Source organism: Ovis canadensis, chromosome 2 (genome assembly GCF_042477335.2).
Source record: "Ovis canadensis isolate MfBH-ARS-UI-01 breed Bighorn chromosome 2, ARS-UI_OviCan_v2, whole genome shotgun sequence".
NCBI classification, from domain to species: Eukaryota; Metazoa; Chordata; class Mammalia; order Artiodactyla; family Bovidae; genus Ovis; species Ovis canadensis.
The window spans coordinates 174,473,630-174,499,444 of NC_091246.1; the positions used below are offsets into that span (position 1 = coordinate 174,473,630).

Consider the following 25,815-nt stretch of genomic DNA (forward strand, 5'->3'; position numbering starts at 1 on the left):
GCTTAAGAGACAATATTTGAGTGGAAGTAAAAATGTTTAAGTATTCATAAAATACAAGAACAGAAATGTGGATTGAAGTAATCAGTATTTGGAATGTTTCTGAATTTTTTTGTGTGTGATGGCTTCAAAATTTCTATGATTTTTGGCTCTTTCACCTAAGCTAAAATATAACTTGAATGTAAGAATCTAAATACGATTACATATTTAATGTTGACCAAAGACTATGATAAGTATATGCTGCATAATCTCATCATTGCTCTGATAGTCTTTGATGCCACCGTATATCTCCTGAAGGTTTCAGGGTCTTTCTGACTCGTCATCTGGTTTCAGATTTCTACCCTTGTATCCACACAGCACCCAGAATGATCTTTAAAACTTGCTAATCAGACATTGAACTACCTTGCTTGAAACTGTCCTCAGGGACTTTCTGGCAAACTCTACAGATTACACTAAATACCTGTTCTTTTTTTGAAGTTTGTTAAAAACATTTTTTTTTTTCAAAATGTAAGTACAGTTTTTATTAAAAGTCTAACTGTATTAACCAAAAAAGATAAAAAGAAGGAAGAGACAAAGCATATGGATAATAAATGATAGAGGATTAAATAATAAGCAAATTAGATTAATGTCTTGGTGAGTACAATAGTGGTGCCAAGATGAAGAACCCCAGGAAGACTCAAAAATTAGTGACCCTGGGCACGTCTGAAAATGCAGATATAGAATAGGGCTAATAAGAAGGTGATTAGCTTAGGATGAATTCTGAGAATAGGTATGCTTCTAAATTTGCTCCCCTATTCACAACAGCAAGGCAACTTCTTATCTCCTACTTGAGTAGAAAATAGGATGTTTTTAGGATGTTTTATTTCTGAAGCAGTTAAACAATGAATTGATAAAAGGAAGCATGGCTATGGAGCAGACACTACAAACTAAAATGAAGGAAGCCAGGTAACAAAAAGGATATCAAAAGCGAAAGAATAAATCATTAGATATCTATGTATATCCTCTTATAGAGGAAATTCTTATAGAGGAAGAATATATATATATATTCTTTTCCAGATTCGTTTCCATTAAAAGTTATTACAATATGCTGAATATAGTTCCCTGTACCATAGTAGGACCTTATTTTTTATCTATTTTATATGTAGTAGGGTAATTACTAATTAGGATTTATAGTAATTAGTAATTTATATGTAGTAGGACTTAATCCCAAACTCCTCATTTATCCTTTCCCCACCCTATTTCTCCTTTGACAACATAAATTACTTTTCTTTGTGTTTTAATTTTTTCATTTTGTTTTCTTCAATTTTTATAGGAGTATATTTGATTTACAATGTTCTGTTAGTTTCAGCTGTATGGCAAAGTGACTCAGTTATTTGCTGTTGTTCAGTTGCTCAGTCCTGTCTGACTCTTTGTGACTTCATGGACTGGAGCATGCCAGGCTTCCCTGTCCTTTACTGTCTCCTGGAGTTTGCTCAAATTCACATCCATTGAGTCGATGATGCCATCCAACCGTCTCATTCTCTGCCACTTTTTTCTCCTCCTGCCCTCAATCTTTCCAGCATTAGGGTCTTTTTCCAATGAGCTGGCTCTTCACAACAGGTGACTAAAGTATTGCAGCTTCAGTGTCAGTCCTTCTAATGAATGTTCAGAGTTGATCTCCTTTAGGATTGACTGGTTTGATCTCCTTGCTGTCCAAGGACTCTCAAGAGTATTGTCTAGCACTACAGTTCAAAAGCATCAATTCTTTGGTGCTCAGCCTTTTTTAAGGTCCAACTCTCACATCAGTACATGATTACTGGAAAAACCACACCTTTGACTATATGGACCTTTGTCAGCAAAGTAATGTCTGCTTTTTAATTTTTTTAATAGGTTTCTTTAAGTTTTTTTGTATCTTCTTTTTATAATTAATTTATTTTTATTGAATGATAATTGCTTTACAGAATTTTGCTATTTTCTGTCAAACCTCAGCATGAATCAGCCATAGGTATACATATATCTCCTCCCTTTTGAGACTCCCTCCCATCTCCCTCCCCATTCCACCCCTCTAGGTTGGTACAGAGCACCTGTTTGAGTTTCCTGAGTCAGACAGCAAACTCCCATTGGCTATATATTTTATATATGGCAGTGTAAGTTTCCATGTTACTCTTTCCATACATCTCACTCTCTCCTTTTCTCTCCCCATGTCTGTAAGTCTGTTCTCTAACTCTGTTTCTCTATTGTTGCCCTGTAAATAAATTCTTTGGTACCGTTTTTTCTAAATTCCGTTTATATGCATTAGAATACGTATTTATCTTTCTCTTTCTGACTTACTTCACTCTGTATAATAGGTTCTAGGTTCATCCACCTCATTAGAACTGACCCAAAGGCACTCAACTATATCCCAATATAATCAACTATACCCCAATATAAAATACAAAGTTTAATATAAAACAATACACAAATTGGGTGGCTCAAAAAAAGGAAGAAATCTATTTTCTCATATTCTGCAGCCTGGAATTCCAAGCTTAAGATGCAACAGGGTTGGACTTTCTGAGATCTCTTTCTTTGGGTTGTTTTTCTCTGTTTTCAAGTAGTCCCAGAATTGTCTCTGTATGCCTAAATCTCTTTCTATAAGGACACTAGAAAGTTTGGTTTAGGGCTTATACTATATGGCCTCATTTTAATGTGATATTCTCTTTAAAGATTTTATTTCCAAATATATTCACATTTGCCATGCTGGACATTAAGGCTTTAACATAAGAATTTGGAAGGAAAATAATTTAGTCCACAATAGTTAGCATATATTACATTATAGTAAATCAAAAGTGTTAAGTTCTACATTCACCAATTCTGATAATTAATTAGTTGTCTTATAATGTGATGATAAGAGAAATCTGATGTAACATTTTTAATCCAGTTATAGATTATCATAACTACTCATCATTTTTAAACTTTTCCCTCAAATTTTAAAATTAATTTCTCTTGGATACAACTTTTATTTTGTTTGTATAAGTTTTTACATTCAACATATATTACCCTTTAAAAAGATTGTTAAGTTACTTATATGTAACTTTATAAGTTTCAAAAAATTTCGTTTTTTTCACTGTAATTCAAATGTTTACCATTATCGATATTTAGATTATTTTATGATTCAGAAGTAAGTAGTCAGTACCTACAGATGTTGTAGATATGAACACAAAAGTAAACTTCACTTTTGGCATGTAAGAAATTCTGAATGATCATAAAGCAACTGTTTCAAAAGAACAGGGAGGGTAAAATCCTAGTAACTTTTATTTGAAAAATGAATAAAAAGCAATTAGAGAAAAATTATAACAGGAACATTTTTAATTTTTTAGTAACAGTAAAGTAATAAGGATCTTACTAAAATTTTAGAGGCATTTTTATAATGTCAAAAATCTCCTAAAATGTTCAAAATATTTTACCTAATTTTATTTATTTATCTTTCTATATATGTCTATCCATTCATCCTTTGATTTACTTACTTACACTCTGTTTAATTGCGTTAATTCTCCAGTCTTAATAAAAATCATATTAAAAGCAGATAGAAACTTCAAGTTTAGAAAAAGGAAACAAAATCAATTCCCACTGTTTCTGTCAGGCTAATTATTAGGTTTTTTAGTGAGACCTTGCTGATTCAAACTAGGATGCTGTTAACAATACCTATTGTTTCAGTAGCAGAGTATCTTTCTGCAGTGATCCAGAATTGAAGAAAGGTGTGAATGCTGTCAAACAGCTCTTTTGTCTGAATTTACAATTGCATAGACTAAACCAACTGCAGGCCTACCATGAGAGATGGGTTATTGAATGGACTTTGGCACATACTTTATCTGAACACTAGGTATTTGAAATGACATTTGAAACAGTGGGTTCTGTTCTCTAGCTAATGTAATAATGCAAACGGAATAAAAAGCAAAGCTAAGTATACATTTCCACATTTCTGGAGACAGAAAAAATAGTTTAGATTTTTAAATATCCTGGCTACTGAAATGGTTCATATAGTTTGTGGAGTAGTTAAATGCTTATGTCTCCATAAAAACCATATAATTTAGAAATGAAACTGTAATTGATGACCTAAAAAAATCTGTATCCAGTGAATTGCAATATTCACTTGCTGCTTGTCCTTGTAGGGATTTTTAGAGATTTCTATGCAATTGGTGTCTTCTCTACCATGGTTTGAAAAAAAATATATATATATATATATAAATGTATATACACACATCTCACTTGGACTTCCCTGGTGGCTCAGAAGGTTAAGCATCTGCCTACAATGCGGGAGATCCAGGTTTGATCCCTGGGTCGGGAAGATCCCCTGGAAAAGGAAATGGCAACCCACTCCAGTACTCTTGCCTGGAGAATCCCATGGATGGAGGAGCCTGATAGGCTACAGTCCTTGGGGTCACAAAGAGTTGGACACGACTGAGCAACTTCACTTTCACTTTTTCATCTACAAATATCAAATTAAAATTTGCCGTAGATATAAATATGACTGTCGTAAAATTCAGGAATGAATGTGAATCAGAAATTTATTTATGGAATTATTGGAGAACCAGCCCAGTATTGATGATCTAAGATCATTAGTGGAAATGCATATTTACAAGCATCTTAAGGAATTGTTTAAATGAGATTCATAGTTAGGTATAAAAATGATCAGTGCCTCAGAGAATAAGAAACCATAACTTTTAGGGTTATCCATTGGGATAAATATCAATTGGTTAGCATGAAATTTCATAGTGTATGGTTCTGATCAAATAGAAAATACTCAAGTTAAAAACAGATACATTCTTCTAGACCTGTACTATTCATATGAGTCACTGGCTTCCTACTTTTTTTCTAGTTTGAGTTAATTAAAATGAAATACAATTTACCGTCACACTAGCCACAAATTAAGTGCTCACTAGACACAGTTGACTAGTCATTATTTTATTGTACAGCATAGATATAGAATATTACCATCATAAAACAAATTAGTCTCGTAGAGAAACAGCCCTCTTCTAGAGAATTAACCGATCTTTGTGTAATCTTACTTTACAGTGTCTACATATGCCATCAGAAGAACATATCACCCCTCCTTTTGTGTTATTTCCAGGAGAGGATCTGAAAATAAGAGTTTACCTTAGTTCACAAAAAATATCTATTCCTCTTACTACTAATGACACATTGAGCTGTGTCATTGAACCAGTTATGTCCATTGAGTTAGATGAACTATTTGAACAAATGTAAAAACTAGGTGAAATATTTTATTGTAAATACCTATTCTTTAGGATTTAGAAACTCTTTGCCCTTGTGTCTAGATCATCCTCAGTGCTTAGATAGCAGGAAGAAAAGTATCAAGAGATAGTGATTATTTTGCAGAATAAGCACTTGTTTTGGCATAGAAATTATCTTTGCAGGGATTTTTTTTATTGTAAACCTACTTGTACTTTTAAAACATCTTCTGTGGTGGTTTGGACAAACTTATGTACTCTTAGGTTTATGATACTAGATTTGCACATGCGAGTCAATGATTGTGTGTTTGTGTGTGTGTTTCAGATGTACAACAAATGGCAATTGACTGGCTGACCAGGAATCTCTATTTTGTGGACCATATCAGTGACCGGATATTTGTGTGTGATTACAATGGGTCTGTTTGTGTCACCCTGATTGACCTGGAACTTCACAATCCGAAGGCAATAGCAGTGGATCCAATAGCAGGGTAAGAAATTATTTGTAGTGTTTGATCTGAAATAATTTCCCTTTAAAAAAATGTCTGAGAAGAGTTGTGGAATATAAGACAACAGGCTCAAAAGTTTTTAATATTGATTTGAACAGTTACATTACAGGAAGGAAAAAAGAAGTTGTAATCTACTGTGAAGAAGCTCAGGCATACCATTTCCTTAACACATCATTATTGCAAGGCTTGCCTAAGACACAGTCAACGTACTACTCTCCTAATAATCACTTTGATGTCACCAGAGAAGAGCCTCAGCATTGTTTTAAGTTAAAGACAGGAGACCTAAGTTACTTAGTAGTGGACCTTGTAGTTAGCAAACTTCAAAACTTCTACCTGAAAAATGGGCTATTAAAAAATTTAAGTCCAACACAACATTTAAGATTTATTAAAGGAACATTGTACATGTTTGAGGATATTAGTAAGATATGAAGTTTGTCTTTGTTAATTGAAACCATTTTTTTCTCTAACTATTGATGTGTAAACATTATAGTATTATGGAGTAACTTAATTAATCATCAGAATCCATCTTCACTTTTTCTTTGACTTTCCAGCTTTGCAAGCTGCTTTATTGGTTAAAAAGAGGCCTTCTTTTATCTGAACTTCTTTTAACTAATAGACTAATCCTTCTTTTTAAAATATTTCATAATTTATCAAATTATAGGTAAATATGTTTAAATTCCCAATAATTTTGTTCATGTAATTAGGAACTTAATACAGGAATTATACTTTAATTTTATAAACACTATGGTATTATATAAAGTTCTATAAAATGAATATTTTTACCAGTAACTATTGGGAAAGGATATTTTCAAAATAATGGTATAGTGTACAACTTCAGTTGGAGGAGCTGGTGGGTGCTTTTTTCAGATATAAGTTGTAACAAAGATTTAAAAACAAAAATTTTATCCTTGTTGTTGCTTTAATCTTCCCCCGGCAGTTCAGGCTGAAATGTCTGATGGAACATAGCCTAAACTGCCATAAGCCTCCATTCAATAAATGGGAAAATATTTACTGAAGAAACAGCTGTCATCCATATGTGGACTTTTGTCACTCTTTACTTAAAGTCTGATTGAATATTAAGATGCATCATCACAATGGTTTTGATTTTGACAAGAACAGCTTGCACGTAAGAGCTTTGCTAGGAAGCCTGTGTAATATAATTCTTGAATGTAGCTCTATTTGTATTTGCAGCAGATGGTTACTTGACTCAAATCAGACTGCAGCAATGCTTTGAAAGACATTAGTAAGAGAAGTTGTACTTAAACTGATTTGTTTGGGTGTTGAATAAGGGTAGTAAGGAAGAATTGGAAATATACAAATGTGCTAACAACATTCTTCTGGCATTCTGTTTAGAAATATATTTGCGTGCATGTTTTTCCTGGGTGTGCTAAATGAATTCAGAAGTAGCCTTTATACAGTCTTGTCCATAAAAAATGTTGAGATGAAGCTGTTGTGTTTCTCCCCTTTCTACCACTCTTATTATTCCCCATTCTTAAAAACAAAAGATTCAGAGACTCTTTTCAAAAATAACTGCCAATCTGAAATATAATGTTTGTGACACCACCATCTCCCCTTCTGAACAGTAACATATTTTATCTTCTCAAGCTTCCTATTTCTCCCTGTCATTACATGAAAGGACCATATTTTGTCATTTTTGTCAAAGGATTTAGGAGTAGAAAACCTCCGCATTGCTGTGTTTATTCTCTGCTGAATTCCTCTGGGCCTAGTAATGGTTTAAATGTATTTTGTCATGTATCATTTATCACAAAAGGCTCTTTGGAATTTTTTGTTTGTTGGTTGGTTTTCTATGTGTCTCAATTGCTGTTTTTTGAGTCATGGATTTTAGAAATCAGAGAAGGAAAAGCTCTTCATGTTTATAAATATAATCCTGTATATAATAAAATAGTTTTTAAAAAATTCTGATATTTTTCTCTTAATATTAGAAATTTGCCTAGGGTTAATGTGATACTGTCTAGGGAAACAACAGCAAGTTTCTCTTTTTTCTTCTGTTTTTGGGCAGCTCAAGGGTAATTTGAATAGTTGAGGTTAGAATGACTCTGCATGATCTACTTAAGGGGACAAGCACCACTAGTGAACTTTCTCTTGCCTTTTCCTAATTGTTATAACTTCATTTCAGAAAATATCGGAATGTCTTAAAAGTCTGACCCAACTATTAAGTGCTTGATCTTAATTAGGTATAGAAAAGGATAGGAGATTTGTTGCAGATTTGCTTTACCTCTCACAGGCTACATTGAAAAATATACTTTTTACTTGACCGCACTTTTGATGTTACTTTTCGCAACCTCATATTCCCTTTTTATATAAAAATTATTACAATATTGTCATTCTGAAATTTCTAATTTTTTTAAAAAAAATTCTCCATGAGTTGAATGTAAATTAGTAAATTTCTCTAGAAAATCAGTATGACTTGGACCAGGCTCCAATCTAAATTTGCCAGAAAAAAAGATTGTTTATAAACCTTGTTTTCATTCTTGCAGTATTGACATTGATTCATTAATTCACGCTATTTTTCTGGAGATATTTCTTGAGATTTTCTTATTAATTTCAAATTTTAGCAGTATTGTTTTCCCATGGTTTCTTGAAGAAATTTCTAAAACTATTTCTATCCTGTCATAAGCGTTTGAAGGTAGCATAGAGATCATAGTCCAACCAGTATCAAAAATAGTTTTTCTGGTGGTAGTTATTAGAACTTGGCTTGTTTAATGATTAAGAGTTTAATCTAAAGTCACTCACCCTAGGATCAAATCCTAGCGATACCAGTTACTAGATGCTGGATGTCTCTTTTTATCTTTATTTTCTTATCATAAAACTATGAATAATGATAATCCACTAAAGGGCTCTTGTGAGGATTAAATAATGTCAAAACATATAAAGGGCTTACATACTTTCTGAGTATGTGAAGTTCTCTTTTTCATGTTATTTCAAAAATAACTACTAATTTTTCCAAAGTTTATAATACTGTTGTGAATAGAGTAACCAGACCAATATTTCACCTCATTAAAGATGATCTTTTTGTTAACAGTCCAATTCTCTTTCTACTACAAATGCTTTAAAATGGCTTACTTCATATAGACTGTCTAATATATAGCCAAGTACTAAGTAAAAGGAGGGGAAATGAGAATAAAAGTAGTATGGCTTGGGAATAAAATGAAATGTATATGTGATGGAGGAGAAAATTATAGAATAACTATGGGTTTAAGGAAGAAAGTAGCAGAGGAAACACTAATTTAATAATTGATCTTGTGGAGGTTATGTTTGAATAACCTTCAAGATCTTTCAGAATATAAAACTAGTGAATAAACCCCCTTCATAGTTACCTTAGTCAGTTGATCTGTATTTTTAATATCAAATTGTTTTAATAATGAACCATTTAGTTTTTCAATCTGATGAAGGTTGTAACTGAGAACAGGAGAGAAACTACTTTAGAATATTGGTTCTCAGGTTTGTTTCCAAGCTTCCTATTAAACTAAAATCAGCACACTACACTATACAAAAATACATTTTACCATGAGTATAAAATTGTTACAATAATATTGCAAAAGAAGGGATCAATTGATGCTAAGCATGGTAAATATTAGAAAAACACTAAAATTAAGAGATATTTTAGGGATGGAGTTGGACTTTAAAATTCAGGGAAAATATCTGGGCGGCTTGAGGTATTGTGTATGTGCTTTTTGTCTTCCATTGCCCAGTCATGTCCAACTCTTTTGCAGCCCCATGGACTGTAGCTCTCCAGGCTCCTTTGTTCATGGAATTTTGCAGACAAGAATACTAGAGTGGGTTGGGTTGCCATTTCCTCCTCTAGAAGATCTCCCCAACCTGGGGATTGAACTTGTGTCTCTTGTGTCTTCTGCATCTCCTGCACTGGCAGGCAGATGCTAGCTAGAACTCACATTCAATAGAGTTATGTGAGATGGCCAGTTAGAGAGAGGGGAAATCTCCTATATCGTGTGAAATGGTGAAAATCGATTGCATTACCAATACTATGTGTACCTTTTTTCTATGTAGGACAGACTTTTGACTTGTAAAGAAGGAATGACAGAATGATCTATAGGATATTTGTGAATCCATGACCCTATGACAGTATTGAGGGGAAAAAAAGTGTTGTCTTTGTTCTCTATAAAAGTAGTTTATCTGCCAGGAGCCAGAGGACGACTGAGGCTTAAGTCTCAGAAGCCGAATTCACATAAGAGTAACTGGCAGTATTTAATAGTTAATAATACCTTTCCCATCACCAACCTGGATCCCTGCTGCTGGTGAAACTAGTCATGGCTGAGAAATTAAAAATAGAATCAAAGTTAAAGCCAACGGGGACCAAGACTGACTAATGAAATGTGCTTCCTGAGTACCTTCTTTGGTATTCCTCTTCATTAGAAAAAATCTCAGAAAAACATGGATACATTTTAATAGCTCCAATAGTCATTCTCCTGAATTTATGTATTGATCTGCTGTAATTTCTCTTTGAACATCTTAAACATTATTTTATTTTATTTTTATATGTTGAGGAATAAAATGAAATGCTGAAAGTGTATTTTGGTTTCTTAATTTAATTTTGAAACAGTCTTGGTCTTGAGCATGATAGTAGTACTTGGTTGGGTTGAACTCTGAATTCATCTGTATGTGGGAAAATGCTAAGGAAGTTGTCTGCTTTTCTTTATACTCAATGGGTGATTGAGCACTGTACATAATGCAGTACAATGAAAACCTCCTTAGTCTTATACATTTGTATTAATTATTTCAAAAATCTTACCAATGCATTTTCTTACCTATATCAATGAAATTCAAGTGGATGTCTATATAGCACTAGCTGTATTTCTTTTTATCTCTCTATAAGCTATCCAAAATCACTGCAGATGGTGATTGAAGCCATGAAATTAAAAGACACTTGCTTCTTGGAAGAAAAGTTATGACCAACCTAGATAGCATATTCAAAAGCAGAGACATTACTTTGCCAATAAAGGTCCATCTAGTCAAGGCTATGGTTTTTCCAGTGGTCGTGTATGGATGTGAGAGTTGGACTGTGAAGAAAGCTGAGCGCCGAAGAATTGATGCTTTTGAACTGTGGTGCTGGAGAAGACTCTTGAGAGTCCCTTGGACTTCAAGAAGATCCAACCAGTCCATTCTGAAGGAGATCAGTCCTGGGTGTTCATTGGAAGGAATGATGCTAAAGCTGAAACTCCAGTACTTTGGCCACCTCATGCGAAGAGTTGACTCATTGGAAAAGACTTTGATGCTGGGAGGGATTGGGGGCAGGAGGAGAAGGGAACGACCGAGGATGAGATGGCTGGATGGCATCACTGACTCGATGGACGTGAGTCTGAGTGAACTCCAGGAGTTAGTGATGGACAGGGAGGCCTGGAGTGCTGTAATTCATGGGGTTACAAAGAGTCGAACATGACTGAGCGTCTGAACTGAACTGGACTGAAGCTATCTAAATATGCTATCTAAATATATATGTGCGTATTTCCCATTTAACACTACTACAAACTTCTCTGGGTGAGTCTAACAATCTTGGATTTAGGTTCATAGGTAATTATATAAGAAAATGGCATCTGCCTATCTTAGGCCAACTTACCAAAAGTCTTAGGAGAGTTATTGCCTACCCCTTTCCAATCAAGAGTTGCAGATGCAAATAGGCAGGACAACATGGGTGTACAGGTATATGTTTCACGATCTGAACTATTTTAACTGAAATTAGTGATTCAGAGCCACACTCAAGTGCATAAATCCATATGAGCTCTCTTAACTATGACTCAAATTGTTTTATTCTCATTAATTAATTTTGTCTAGGTTCAACTTCTTTCAAAATTCCTCTATAGACCTTTCTTCAAGTATAGGTTTATGTATGGCATCACCTTTAATTACTGACTCCTTCAGTTACAAATGATTATTCTATTATACTGTAATTAGCCTGGGAATATGGAAGAGCAACTTGGAGTGGCTTATTTTGTTCAGTGCAACCTTAACTGGAAACTTAACACACATTGCTTTAACTCTCACTGTGTTCTTGACTCAGATAATTCATAATATCAAAGTAATGCAAAGCATTCTGCATCTCTATTCTCTTTGCTGTTCTCAATCTCATTTTTTTTTTAATTCCCTAAATTTTCAGTGTTTGTTAATCTTACCTCTCAATTATTGAGTTCAAAAGCTTGTTTTAATTATACATAATATCTTCCCAATCTTCTAGCCACTTCCTGCTAAAGAGGTTTCTTTGAATTCTAACTGAATAATGATGTCCTCTCAACTAGAGAAAGTAACAGAAAAGCTGTGTACAGCCTAAATTATGAAGGGATTTATCATATCATCTGAAAACCTAGATTTAGGACAGCCCTTGGTTGATTTATTGACTCAACAGTATCACTCACCACCTGGGTTCCTTGTACCTCTTTATTGTGTAATGTTATCATTAATGTGTGCTTTTCAAGCTAATTGCCCTGTGGTTACAAGACAGCTACTGAAGTTTCAGGGATCCTAATTAGAAACACGGTAGTCAGTTAAAAAAAAAAACAACAAGCAAACAAACAAACAAAAAAAAACAGCACTGCTTCTTCCTTGGGTGTAGAAGAGCTCCCAAAGCAGATATTTCCTCGGGTCTTCTTGGTCACACCTGGGTACATGCCAATTTAAATGAGACAGTCATAGACAATTTTTTTTTTCCATTGGCATATGAAAGACAGAGGGACATGGGAGAGAATTTGGGACCACAGTAACATGAAAGAAAGGAAAATGGATTATGCACCTACATCATCTTCCATGACATTGTAGTGTAATAATCCTTTCTCATGTACAGCCCTTTATCTTTTCTTTATATTTCTCAGGCACTGAGGGGCCTCTTTTAACTTAGCCAGCCCTGAGGAATATATACAAATATTATTTCCCAAACCTTCATTCCATCTTCTCTGAAAGTTTCTTTGTTTGCTTTTAGCCCAGAATGTTAAAACTAATTCTGAGGAGTATTTCTCTTGTCACTTTTTTAAAGCAAATGACAATTATTTTTGTTTCTTTGTTTTCTGTAACTTTTTCTACAACACTGATAAGAGATTGGGTTGGAGGTACTCTGTATAGCATTCCACTATCTCTTTAAAGATATAATGTGAGAGGCTGGGATAGAAGCTTTTATTGTACCAGATTTTCCAACACTCTTGGAAACTATATGACTATTTCTAAGCCACTGGGCAATATTAAGTAAATTATTGTTTCACTTATGAAATGATTCTATGGTGACATGAAAACTTTCTTACTCTCTGCCAAAGACTAGTTTACATATTTGAAGAATTTGTGCTGTTATTAAAAAACAATAATTTTATATTTTTAAGAAGTTAAAATTTATTTCTAATTGTTTCCTATGTAGAGTTCTATGAAAACATGAAGTAGTAATAAGGCAGTTTACTGCTTTTGAAAATATATGGACAGCTTTCATGTAGCACGCAGGTGTGATCAGACATCAAAGATATGATACAGTCTGTTCTCTTATGGAGCTTGGAGTATAACAGAATTATACATCAAATATCAAATATTATAGTCAGAAGGTATGGTTACTAAAGCTTACCCACCAAAATTATAGATAAAAAATACTAAGCAGTAATTTATTTGACATTTCTGAGATAAATAATGGATAAGGCATAAATGTTACTTAAAAAAGTAAAAATGAGAGAAACTTGGTTTGTAAACACTGAAGGAAAGGACGAGATTTAAAAACAATAGAATAAGTACTTAGCACCATTCCCCTTGAACATATAACATAAATTCTGAATGTTACCATGTACATTATAATCATTTATAACCAAAACACACATGCACAAATAAGAAGTGAAAACAATATTCAGCTTTTATGCTGAGATACAGTTTGTTCTGCTTGACTGCTGAGCCTTGCAGGATATTGAACCAAAATTGATATTTTCCCTTGAGCCAGATTCTCAGTGGTTTTATTTGGGAGAAATTAACCTGACTTTTAGGGTCATAGTCGATGTTTTCCAACAACAAGTGATTTTTCACTCAACATTTTTTTTTAAATTATGTAAAACGGAAAGCAAATGTTGAGAGCCTTTGGTATTCTTTCAGTTTTAGCTAAAAAATTGTCTATGTTAGTATTTGTAAAAATTGTACTTAGGCAGGGGTCTTCATACTTCCTGATAACAAACTCCAGTATAAAAGAAGTCATCAAAAGAACATGTAAATGGCATAAAAATAGACACATAGACCAGTGCAAGAGAATTGAGAGCACAGAAATAAACTCAAGCATATATGGTCAAGTAATATTTTTGATAAGGGAGCCAAGAATACTTAATGGAAAGAGACTTTCCAATAAATAGTGTTAGAATAATGGGATATTCACATGTAAAATAATGAAGCTGGACTCATATCTTATATAATTTTCACAAATGAATTCAAAATGACTTAAAGATTTAAATGTAAGACCTGAAATCATGAACTAACCTGAAATCATGAACTAACCTGAAATCATGAACTAACCTAAAATAAAGCTTCTTGGCATGGGTCTAGCCAATTAATTTTGAATATGATACCTAAAGCACAAGCAACAAAATTAAAAATAAAAGAAATTAAATGAGTGGGAATACATCAAACTTAAAAGTTTCTAAATAGCAAAAAGAAAAAAAAATCAGCAAAGTGAAAAGACAATTTCATTGTTGTTCAGTCACAAAGTCATACCCAGCTTTTTGTGATGCCATGGACTACAGTAGGCTAGGCTTCCCTGTCCTTCACTATCTCCTAGAGTTTTCTCAAACTCGTGTCCATTGAGTCAGCCAGTTGGTCAATCAGCCACTGGTTGATTTCATCCAACCATCTCATTCTCTGTTGCTCACTTCTCCTGTCCTCAGTCTTTCCCAGCATCAGGATCTTTTACAGTGAGTCAGCTCTTCTCATCAGGTGGCAAAAGTATTGGAGCTTCAGCATCAGTTCTTTCAATAAATATTCAGGATTAATTTCCTTTAATATTGACTGATTTTATCTCCTTGCTGTCCAAGGGATTCTCAAGAGTCTTCTGTAAAACCACAATTCTAAAGCATCAATTCTTCAGCAGTCAGTCCTATTTATGGACCAACTCACATCTGTGCATGACTATATGGAAAATGATAGTTTTGACTATATAGACCTTTGTTGACAAAGTGATATCTCTAGTTTTTAATATGCTGTCTATCTACAGAATGAGAAAAAAAATTGCAAACAATATATCTGATAAGTGGCTAGTATCCAAAAATGTATGAGTTATTTACTCATACAACTCAATAGCATAAAAAACAACCCAATTGAAAAATGGGTAAAGGACATAAATAGATGTATGAAAGGCCAACAGATATATTAAAATGTGTTCAACATTACTAGTCTTTAGAGAAATGCAAATTAAATGACAACTTAGACAGTGATACATGTCATTTTTTTTCTCAATAAAACTGTAAAAAATAAAATGAAAAATTATGATTAAATGCACAATTAACTGCAGATAAAAATGTGCCCTGGTGACATATTAAAATAAATTAATGCTTTTTGAGAAAAACAGAACAATTTCTGTAATTCTTCTTGTTCATAATGATTGAGTATAGTTATGGAACATCATAAAAATGCTTAATAAATCCCTATATTTACTTCCTAAATCTTTTTAGTGGCATAAAATGAGACTAAATACTGAAAGAAAATATCCCTATTTTCTGGAAGCCTTCAGTCTAGGTCTTAAAATAAAAGTTAGAATTGAGAATCTAATTAATTTGAAGTATACCTAGGTATTTAATTTGTCTAATGAAGTCAATCTGGGACTTGTCTAAAGTGGAACGTTGCAGTGATTCAAAAGCCTCCAAACTGATACAGCCTCTGATTAATTTTTTATGAAAGTAAAATGCCCCACTTTATTTTTTAATTTTTATTGCATTATGAATTTAATTTGATATGTATATTTCAAATGTATATAAATAATTTAATTTGTTTATTAAAAAGACTGCTTAGGACAAGTATAGTTCATATTGATTACACACAAATTTTGAATTAATATAAATAGAATAATGTAACAAGGACTATATTTATTAAGGTAATGTAGTTTTATCAACTCTTAGATTGCAACATAATACAATTATATTTCTCCCTTACATGTGAATTTGATGAAGGTGTTGGTACACAGCTTAATTCATGTAGTTTGTCTGGTATCAAAGCAAAGTTGATTCTAATTTATGGCCATGGAATCTCAGAGTCTTGGAATATTCTCTTAACTAGCTGAAGGGGAAAATGTTAAAGATACATAGACAGAGTAGGTGCAAGGGGATCAGGGAAATGTAGCCCCTGGCTAGGGAGTTCCTTATTCATGACAACACAATAGAACGTAAATGGGAGCATCCATTTCCAAAGAATACTTTGCCATCCCAGCCAATGTCTTGTCTTCTGTCTACCAAATATCCATATGCATCCTTCTTCCCATACATCCAATCCAAAACAGTTAAGACAAATTAGAGGATCTAAGTGATGTGCAGTCCTCTCTATTGTGTCCTTTTGTTGCTCCTTGTTGTAAAGTGAACTGTGAACCAAAAACAAAATATATAAACGAATGGACCAGTGATAAAATAACAAAATTCCCACTTAAAAAATGGAAGAGTGGACACACCTCGTAGTCACTGTGACAGAGCACTATTGAAATCAGCTAGGCAAGTAAAGTGAAGACTTTCTCCTCTGACTTTTTGGAAGTCACTTGTCTAGACAGCTTGTTTCCCTGAAACATTTTCCCTCGTCCATTGTTCTTCTTTACCTCTGCTTCCACTGGGAGGTTCTTTCTCATCTGTTGTGCTCAGTGCTACATCAAAGTTGGCAGTGAGGAATCTGCTTTCCCTGGGGGGTTTATGTATTTCACAGTTGTTCCTTTCAAATTGTTTACAGATTTAAAGAGACAAAGGATTTTGTAAGCTAGGCACATGGCTTTTTACAGTTACAATTTCCCTTGAAAATTAGTAGACTTATTTCTTTGTTTCCTATTACTTGGACATACCAATAACCACACTCAGTTATGGTTTAGAAATAATTATCAAATTATTTCTTTCCACCTCGCTTTCTTGGTTTTCTCTTTCAGCATAATAGTGGTCACTTTGAGGTCTGAAAACAGTAATTCAGTGTGAAGCAAATACCTTTTGTCCGAAGGATAAACTCTTCTATTTGAGAAAGCGTAATTGGCTTTTGTTGCTCAAAGCTATTTTCAATATTTTTTCTTACTATTCAGGTTCTAGAAGCAATGGACTTTTCTAAATCTGGGAGGTCCCAACTTTGACTTTCCTTTCATTTTTTGTTATTAGGCAATTTGAACTTACACTTTTTTCTTTTTGTAATATCTTGCCAAAGTAAGTATGCAGTAACTAATACAACTATTATCATACTTTTAAATGTCTTTCTTTAAATCTATAAGTCTCAATAATCACTTGATTTTCCCTCCCAAGATATTTTCCAAGTTATTAAAAAGGGACATTTTTAATCAAGTAGTTTTAGCCTTTAGTATTTTCAGTCCTGAACAATAGTTACCTTTTTTCTGCTGCCTTACCATTAAACCCAGGGTTATGTATTTTAGATTTTTATTAAGGTACTTCTATACTTGTGCTACCAGCTTTTAAATCTGTTATGGTAATACTTGCTGCTTGTAAATTTCAGTGGGTCACACAATATAAATGTGTTTTTTGTTTTAAGGCTCAAGTTAAAGTCCAATGCACATGTTCCTATTTATTAGATAGCTTTTCTCCATGTGTTAATGCTAAGATAGAGAGTCCTTCTGTCTTGTGGTTTCTACATCCTTAAGGGTCTTGGAATCTTCTGATTTTTGAGGGGAGAGAAAAGACACATCTGCTGTTTAAAACAGGAAGTGACATCTAGTTATTTAATCATATTTGGAGGCGAGAAGACTGGATAGCATGGTTTCTAGCTGAGAAGTTGTCAACCACTCCAGATTTTGAAAAGGGAGGGGCATGAGTCTTTGCTTGACTGTCCAATGACTGGACTGACCGATGACTGTCTCTGCCACTGTAGTCTCTGACTGATTCATAAATACAAATATATCTTCATACACACACACACACGCACACACACACATATATATTGATTGCACAAATATATATGAATATATATTTGCCTTTTGTTACTAGCAAATTGGGCTTCCCTGGTGGCTCAGAGGTTAAAGAGTCTGCCTCCAATGCGGGAAACCCAGATTCGATCCCTGGGTCGGGAAGATCCCCTGGAGAAGGAAATGGCAACCCACTCCAGTATTCTTGCCTGGAGAATCCCATGGACAGAGGAGCTTGGTAGGCCACAGTCCATGGGGTCACAAAGAGTCAGCCGCGACTGAGTGACTTCGCTTTCACTTTCCCTAGCAAATTAAATGTAGAGCAGTTTAGCATTTCAAAGCCTTTGTTTCTTAAAGGTATTTTAAACTGAATGGGTTCATCTTTTTTCAAAGTGTCTTTACCTTGAATGAGTCATTTTTATTAAATTCATCTTTCCTCTTAACACATTCACAAATCCAAATCATCTATTAAAAGTTTGCTTGGCAGATATACAGTCAGAGAAACATTCAGATTATAACCTAGTAAATGAGTGAAATAATAAGCATCTTTACATTGAAACAGTTTCACTAAATAGCTAGTGCCAAATCCATAGAATCTAAGTACACTCTTCTCTGAAAGGGGAAGAAACACCACGTGATATTATTTTCACTGTTTTCAGACATCAGAAGGAGTTGTCCTCTTCTATCTGTGTTTCTTAAGGCACTGCTACTCCTAACCCATGGAAGGCCTTATTTTGGATTTTACCTGATACACTCTAGGCTATTACTTATCCTTTTTGCTTATTTGGTGAATGGTCTGAATAAATTTAATATTTGCAGAAATTCAATCTGAGCGTGAAGGACAAAATGAAGGATTGATGAGGGAAACACTAGATGTAGAACAGAAAAAACAAGACAGTTGAATAGTAAAAATATAGGATGATAAGGTTCAATGAATTTTAGAATACTTTTGATAATAGTAGAAATTCTAGCTTCTACTGGATTAAGTGATCATTTGTTTCCTCACTTAAGAAGGACCGAGGGAAATTCCATGGCTTCTCAGTGGTTAGGACTCTGGACTTTCACTGCTGAGGGCCTGAATTCGACTCTTGGTTGAGAAACTAAGATCTCACAAACCACATAAAAAAGTTACATCTAGACTCAGTTAAATTGATGCCTCAGTGACATCATCAGAAAGCAACCTCTCTTCAATTATGTCGGCCCTGCCATCCACAGCTAAACCCCAGTTCCTTATTCCTCGTGGTCATAAGGTTGCTGCCAGCAGCAACTAAGGAAACATTGCTTACTTATTCTCATGCAGAAAGAAACCTGTCCCCTGAATATGGACTAAAAATCCATTACTTTATTGTAAATGGCTGCATAAGGTTGTTTTCTTATACCTGGAGCAATATCCATGGCTGGGGGAATCACATTAATTAAAATTCACCCCAAGATCTGAAAGTGGATCCAATTTCCCCTGAGTCATGTGGGCTCTAGTACTGATGAGGGTATGAGGGAATGATGGCTCTCTGAACATAATCAATTTTCCACTGGGAGAAAAATAAATGGAAAAAACCAAAACAGGTATTGTCAGTGAGCATGAAACAGAGATGTATGGATTTAGTGTCATCAGAATATTTGCTGTGGAATGAAAACTACTTCAGAGAAAATTTGTATTTTTCCTGATAGATATTTTAGGTGTTTTATAAAGCTCTGTGAATACTGGATAAGGATGGTAATGGAAGTGATAATGATGATGGATGATGACCACAAAGATGGCAATGAAAACAGCATCAATATCACCAGTGATGGTGATACCTTACCAAGGCAGTTTTGAAACTGTGGCTACCAAGTGTGGATTTTTATCTTGAAGACTGCTAAATTTAAAGAGAAAGTCCTAGTTTATTCCACAGGGAAAGAGGCTGTTCAGAGTTTTAGTGACTTCCCAGTAAATAAGAGAGACAGATGATTGATAATAAGGAAATTCCTGGTTAGAAAGACTAGCTGCTGGACAGTCTGCCTTCTTTTAGGTATTCTTACTCTTCAAACTGTGTATGTCTAAATTATTCCAACAGGTAACTGAATTGAATAAATACATACATGAGAATACATAAATTCGTTTCCTTAATGAAGAAAAAAGTATGCCTGCTTTGTTTTTCATTCATTTTTCATAGTTTTTTCAGGTATTATACAGCTTAATATTGTTTTATTTGAGGAATAATTTAAGTATATTTCTTAGCATTAATTACATTAAAGTAATAGTGAACATCAATAGTTCATAAAATTTCTTTGTTTTGTAATGTGTAGGATTAAAGGCTAAAGTAAGATTAATTATGATTAAAACCAAAATCCTATTTTCCCCCCATGAAATAGAAATATTTATTTTTGCCAGTAATAAGTCAATTTAAAGGATTATAGTCCCTGCCTTAAACACCTGTAATTAATATTAATAATATTTTCTAAAAGTTATATCTGAGCTGTGGCATTTTCTGGGAGATAGTCTTATGAAAAGTTTGAATTAGAAAGGATATTGTGTGTTTGCCATAATAACATTCTCTGTGTTCATATTGTAGAACCATCTGTAAACCACTGAAGACAAAGTATAGTACTCTAAGGAGCATCTTGCTCTGCCCCTTTGTCCTTCTTGAACTGATGGTGAACCCATTATAGGGAGTTAGTTCACAGTGGTCTCATCTGTGGTATTGTAAACTTCCCCATGATGGAGATAATTTTATTGAGTATGTTCTCATATATGACTTCAACTGCTGTAGAGCCTCGAGTCACTTTATCATTTACCAAAGTAAATACTAAACTATTTAACTCATATATGGAAAAGTAGAGTCAATGAACTAGTTTCGCATTTTATATCTTATTTGTCGTGTGCTGCATCATAATGGACATTTGCCATTCCAATAAGACCCATTTTGTTTGAGAGTCAGTGATAGGGAAAGAGATTAACCTCCACAGCAGTGTTACTGTTTACTCTGGGCCAGGTGTTGCTCACTTCCTCTACATTCATCAACTTAAATTTGCAGTGTTCTGTGAGATGCATTGGAGAGGGAAATGGCAACCCACTCCAGTGTTCTTGCCTGGAGAATCCCAGGGATGGGGGAGCCTGGTGGGCTGCCGTCTATGGGGTCGCACAGAGTCAGACACAACTTAGCAGCAGAAGCAGCAGCAGCAGTGAGATACTTCGTACAACTAATCTTTTGAAGATGAAGTTTGGGGAGAGGTAAATTATAGGTCCAGGGTTAAAGAACAGTAAGTATTGCAGTAGGGATTCACACCCTAGCAATGTCACTCTGTAGCCTGTCCTCATATCCGCTGCTCTATGCCAACAATGAATCAGCTTTAAACTAGTAAGTTTTATGATCAGTTAGGGGTTCATAGCATGCTAGCATTTACCCAGAAGACTGGGTACTCAGCCTTGCAGAAAATGACAATCTAGGAATATGCAATGTGGGAATTTTGTATCTCTATATGGGCACCTGTAGATTTGCTTGTATGTCATCTCCATCAATGAATAGAAATGACACAGAATTAGTTGCTGAAAATTAGAAGAAACTACACGATATTCTGGAAAAGGGTAACAGGTTGTGGCAGGGGAATAGGGAGGTATGAATACTGAAAGAATTTTTAGGGCAATTAAACTATTCTGTTTGATACCATAATGGTGAATATAAGTCATGCATTTGCCAAAACCAAAATAGATAATTATACAACTCAAAAAGTAAACTATGTGCTTAAGTTAATATAATGAATCAATATCCATTCATGAATGTATACATGTGTAACACACTAATACAAAATATTACTAATAGGGAGAGTTGTGAGAGGGAAGAAAGGAAGACAATATATCTACTCAATTTGCTATAAAAATAATGCTCAAAAATGGTGTCTATTAACTTTTTTACAGAAGGAGAAAAAGAAACTGTGTTGTGAGTGATTATATGGCTATAACTGAAGATAAATCAAGAAACAGATGACAAATTTCGAAATTCAGTTCAGTTCAGTTCACTCGCTCAGTCCTGTCCAACTCTTTGTGATCACATGAACCGCAGCACACCAGGCCTCCTTGTCCATCCCCAACTCCCAGAGTTTACCCAAACTCATGTCCATTGAGTCGGTGATGCCGTCCAACCATCTCATCCTCTGTCATCCCCTTCTCCTCCTGCTCTCAATCTTTCCCAGCATCAGGGTCTTTTCAAATGAGTCAACTCTTCACATCAGACGGCCAAAGTATTGGAGTTTCAGCATCAACATCAGTCCTTCCAATGAACAATTAGGACTGATCTCCTTTAGGATGGACTGGTTGGATCTCCTTGCAGTCCAAGGGATTCTCAAGAGTCTTCTTCTGCACCACAGTTCAAAAGTTCAATTCTTCAGTGCTCAGCTTTCTTTATAGTCCAACTCTCACATCCATATATGACTACTGGAAAAACCATAGCCTTGACTAGACAGACCTTTGTTGACAAAGTAATGTCTCTGCTTTTGAATATACTGTCTAGGTTGGTCATAACTTTCCTTCCAAGGAGTAAGCATCTTTTAATTTCATGGCTGCAGTCACCATCTGCAGTGATTTGGAGCACAGAAAAATAAAGTCAGCCACTGTTTCTCCCTCAATTTGCCATGAAGTGATGGGGCCAGATGCCATGATCTTAGTTTTCTAAATGTTGAGCTTTAAGCCAACTTTTTCACGCTCCTCTTTCACTTTCATCAAGAGGCTCTTTAGTCCTTCTTCACTTTCTGCCATAAGAGTGGTGTCATCTGCATATCTAAGGTTATTGATATTTTCCCTTCAATCTTGATTCCAGCTTGTGCTTCTTCCAGCCCAGATCATGATGTACTCTGCATATAAGTTAAATCAGCAGGGTGACAATATAAAGCCTTGGCATACTCCTTTTCCTATTTGGAACCAGTCTATTGTTCCATGTCTAGTTCTAATTGTTGCTTCCTGATCTGCATACAGGTTTCTCAAGAGGCAGGTCAGGTGGTCTGCTTTCTCTTTCAGAATTTTCCAGTTTGTTGTGATCCACACAGTCAAAGGCTTTGGCATAGTCAATAAAGCAGAAATAGATGTTTTCTGGAACTCTCTTACTTTTTCTATGATCCAGCAGATGTTGGCTATTTGATCTCTGGTTCCTCTGCCTTTTCTAAAACCAGCTTGAACATCTGGACGTTCATGGTTCACGTACTGCTGAAGCCTGGTTTGGAGAATTTTGAGCATTACTTACTAGCGTGTGAGATGAGTGCAATTGTGTGGCAGTTTGAGCATTCTTTGGTATTGCCTTTCTTTGGGATTGGAATGAAAACTGACCTTTTCCAGTCCTGTGGCCACTGCTCAGTTTTCAAAATTTGCTGACAAATTGAGTGCAACACTTTCACAGCATCATCTTTTAGGATTTGAAATAGCTCAACTGGAATTCTATCACCACGGCTAGCTTTGTTCATAGTGATGCTTCCTAAGGCCCACTTGTTTTCACATTCCAGGATGTCTGGCTCTAAGTGAGTGATCACACCATCGTGATTATCTGGGTCTTGATATTTTTTTTGTACAGTTCTTCTGTGTATTCTTGCCACCTCTCCTTATATGTTCTGCTTCCATTAGGTTCCTACCTTTTCTGTCCTTTATTGAGGCCATCTTTGCATGAAATGTTCCCTTGGTATCTATAATTTTCTTGAAGAGAAAATTATAATCTTTCCCATTCTATTGTTTTCCTCTATTTCTTTGCATTGATCACTGAGGAAAGCTGTCTTATCTCTCCTTGCTATTCTTTGGAACTCTGTATTCAAATGGATACATCTTTCCTTTTCTCCTTTGCTTTTCTCTTCTTTTATAGCTATTTTGTAAGGCCTCCTCAGACAGCCATTTTGCTTTTTTGCACTTCTTTTTCTTGGGGATGGTCTTTTCTCTTTTAGTGTTGACATCCAGGACTTCCATGTTCTCACTCAGTTACAAATTCCAAAAATGCATTTCTTCCATGCTCTCTATATACTGCTAAGCTATGAACTCATGGAGAGCCCGTCTCCTCTTGCCCTAGGTACCCCTTTAAATAGAAACAAAACACTTTTAGAAAACATGATTAGGTCTTATAAAACTACAGGAGTACAATTCAGTAATGTTTGGATTGTTTCCCTACATGTATTACCTACAGGGGCAGTAAAAAGAATTTTCATCTTCCATCTCTTTCTGTGATTACAGTGATGAGATATCTGAGAGGAGTACCTCCTCTTGTTTTTAAACATACAAATTTTTAGTACTGACTGAGGAAAAGGAGGTGTTTAAATACTGATAGTTTCGTGGAATCAAAAGTAGTTTACTTATACTTTTCTTACCATTCAAGTCACATTTTGAGAAAGAAATAGTTTTAGAGGCTGAGAAGGTCAAATGAACTCATAGCTGCCTTTATCCACAGTTAAAGCTCAATGTGATACTGGGTGGCAGAAGAATAGTGAGAAAAATCAGGTAATTAGGGAAAGAGAAAGAGAGAGAGAAAGCAGAATGGAGAGTCATGCTTTAGGCATAAGTAAAGACTGACTGGCTCACCCATGCTCAAGAAATGCTCCTTTGGGTGTCATTTTCTAGGTTTGGTGGCTTGATTGCCCCCTAAAGGGCAGTTCCCTATGCAGAAATGACTTAACATGAGTTACATGAACTTCATTTTCATATCTACCATTTACTTCATCCTCGGACCTCTAAAGCAAGCAGATTTTTTTGAAAAGATAGCACAATTTGGTAGATAATATTTAAACCTACACTGTGGTATAAATATTGCTATATACTATTTAATAGGAATAGGAATATGTAAATATATTCACAAATAGTTTGTGGGTACCCTATAGTCTTCCCTGGTGCCTCAGATGGTAAAGTGTCTGCCTACAAAGTGGCAGATCCTGGTTCAGTCCCTGGGTCAGGAAGATCTCCTGGAGAAGAAATTAGCCACCCGCTCCAGTATTCTTGCCTGGAAAATCCCATGGATGGAGGAGTCTGGTAGGCTACTGTACATGGGGTCGCAAAGAGTCCGACATGGATGAGCGACTTCACTTTTACTTTCACCCGAGAGTCTGTGTAATTGGTAACTAAAAATTCACCATGAATATAATATTAATGACTTCTTTAGCCAGAGTAGAAACAGTTTTTCTATGTTCAAACCTTAACTCTTTTTTTTTTTTTTTTTGACCAGGCAAGGGAGAGTGGGGATTGGAGGAGGAAGGGAGTGGTATCTTATTCAATGCCAGCCTGTCCTCAAATCCTATCTCTACTCCTACATTTGAATCTAGTTGATATTGTACTTGCTGCTTCCTGTTATCAATTTTGCCATAATATACTAAGTGATTTTTCACCCTTACTACATAACAGCTGTAATTCTGTTGCTATTGCCCTTATAATTTCCGTCCCTACATGCTGCTGTTACCAAGCAATGCAGAAATAATGATAGAGCAGTAATCCTCAAATACCTCAATCATTTGTACTATCTGGGGAAACTGCAATGCTACCCATTGGTGAAGTTTTGCAAAACCTCCAGTAATTTTAAATGGAAACACATACACACATAAATGTCAAGATTAATCAGTAATTAGAAGCTTCTTCCTATTCTTTACTTACAAACACTCCAACTTTTCCAACCAACTCTGCTCTGCTAAGGGTATTTATAACAAAACGCCATTGAACACCATGTGTACTGTTATTTGTTGTGCAGTCATTAAGTCATGTCTGACTCTTTGCCACCTAATGGACTGCAGCACGCCAGCCTTCGTTATCCTTCACTATCTCCTGGAGTTTGCTCAAACCCATGTCCATTAAGTTGGTAATGCCATCCAGCCATCTCATTTTCTGTCACCCCCTTCTCCTGTTGCCCTCACTCTTTCCCAGCTATTGGAGATTTATCTGACATACTTTGTGTTTATCTGACACACTTTTTTATAAGCCATTTATTTTTTCACAGAACATATGAGAGATGCATTTTTGTTATAGCCATTACACAGATCAGGAAAATGAGATGGAGAAAGATAAAACACCAGATATCACAGTTAACAAATAATGAAGTCAGGATTTAAACCT

General features: G+C 35.0%; 1 protein-coding gene across 1 annotated transcript in view; it reads left to right on the forward strand.

The window, feature by feature from the left end:
* LRP1B (LDL receptor related protein 1B) overlaps positions 1-25,815 on the forward strand; it is a 1,961,274-nt gene that overhangs the window by 800,025 nt on the left and 1,135,434 nt on the right. The window contains exon 7 of the mRNA XM_069573760.1: positions 5,527-5,689. Coding sequence (XP_069429861.1) covers positions 5,527-5,689 — 163 coding nt within the window. The remainder of the gene's footprint in view (positions 1-5,526; positions 5,690-25,815) is intronic.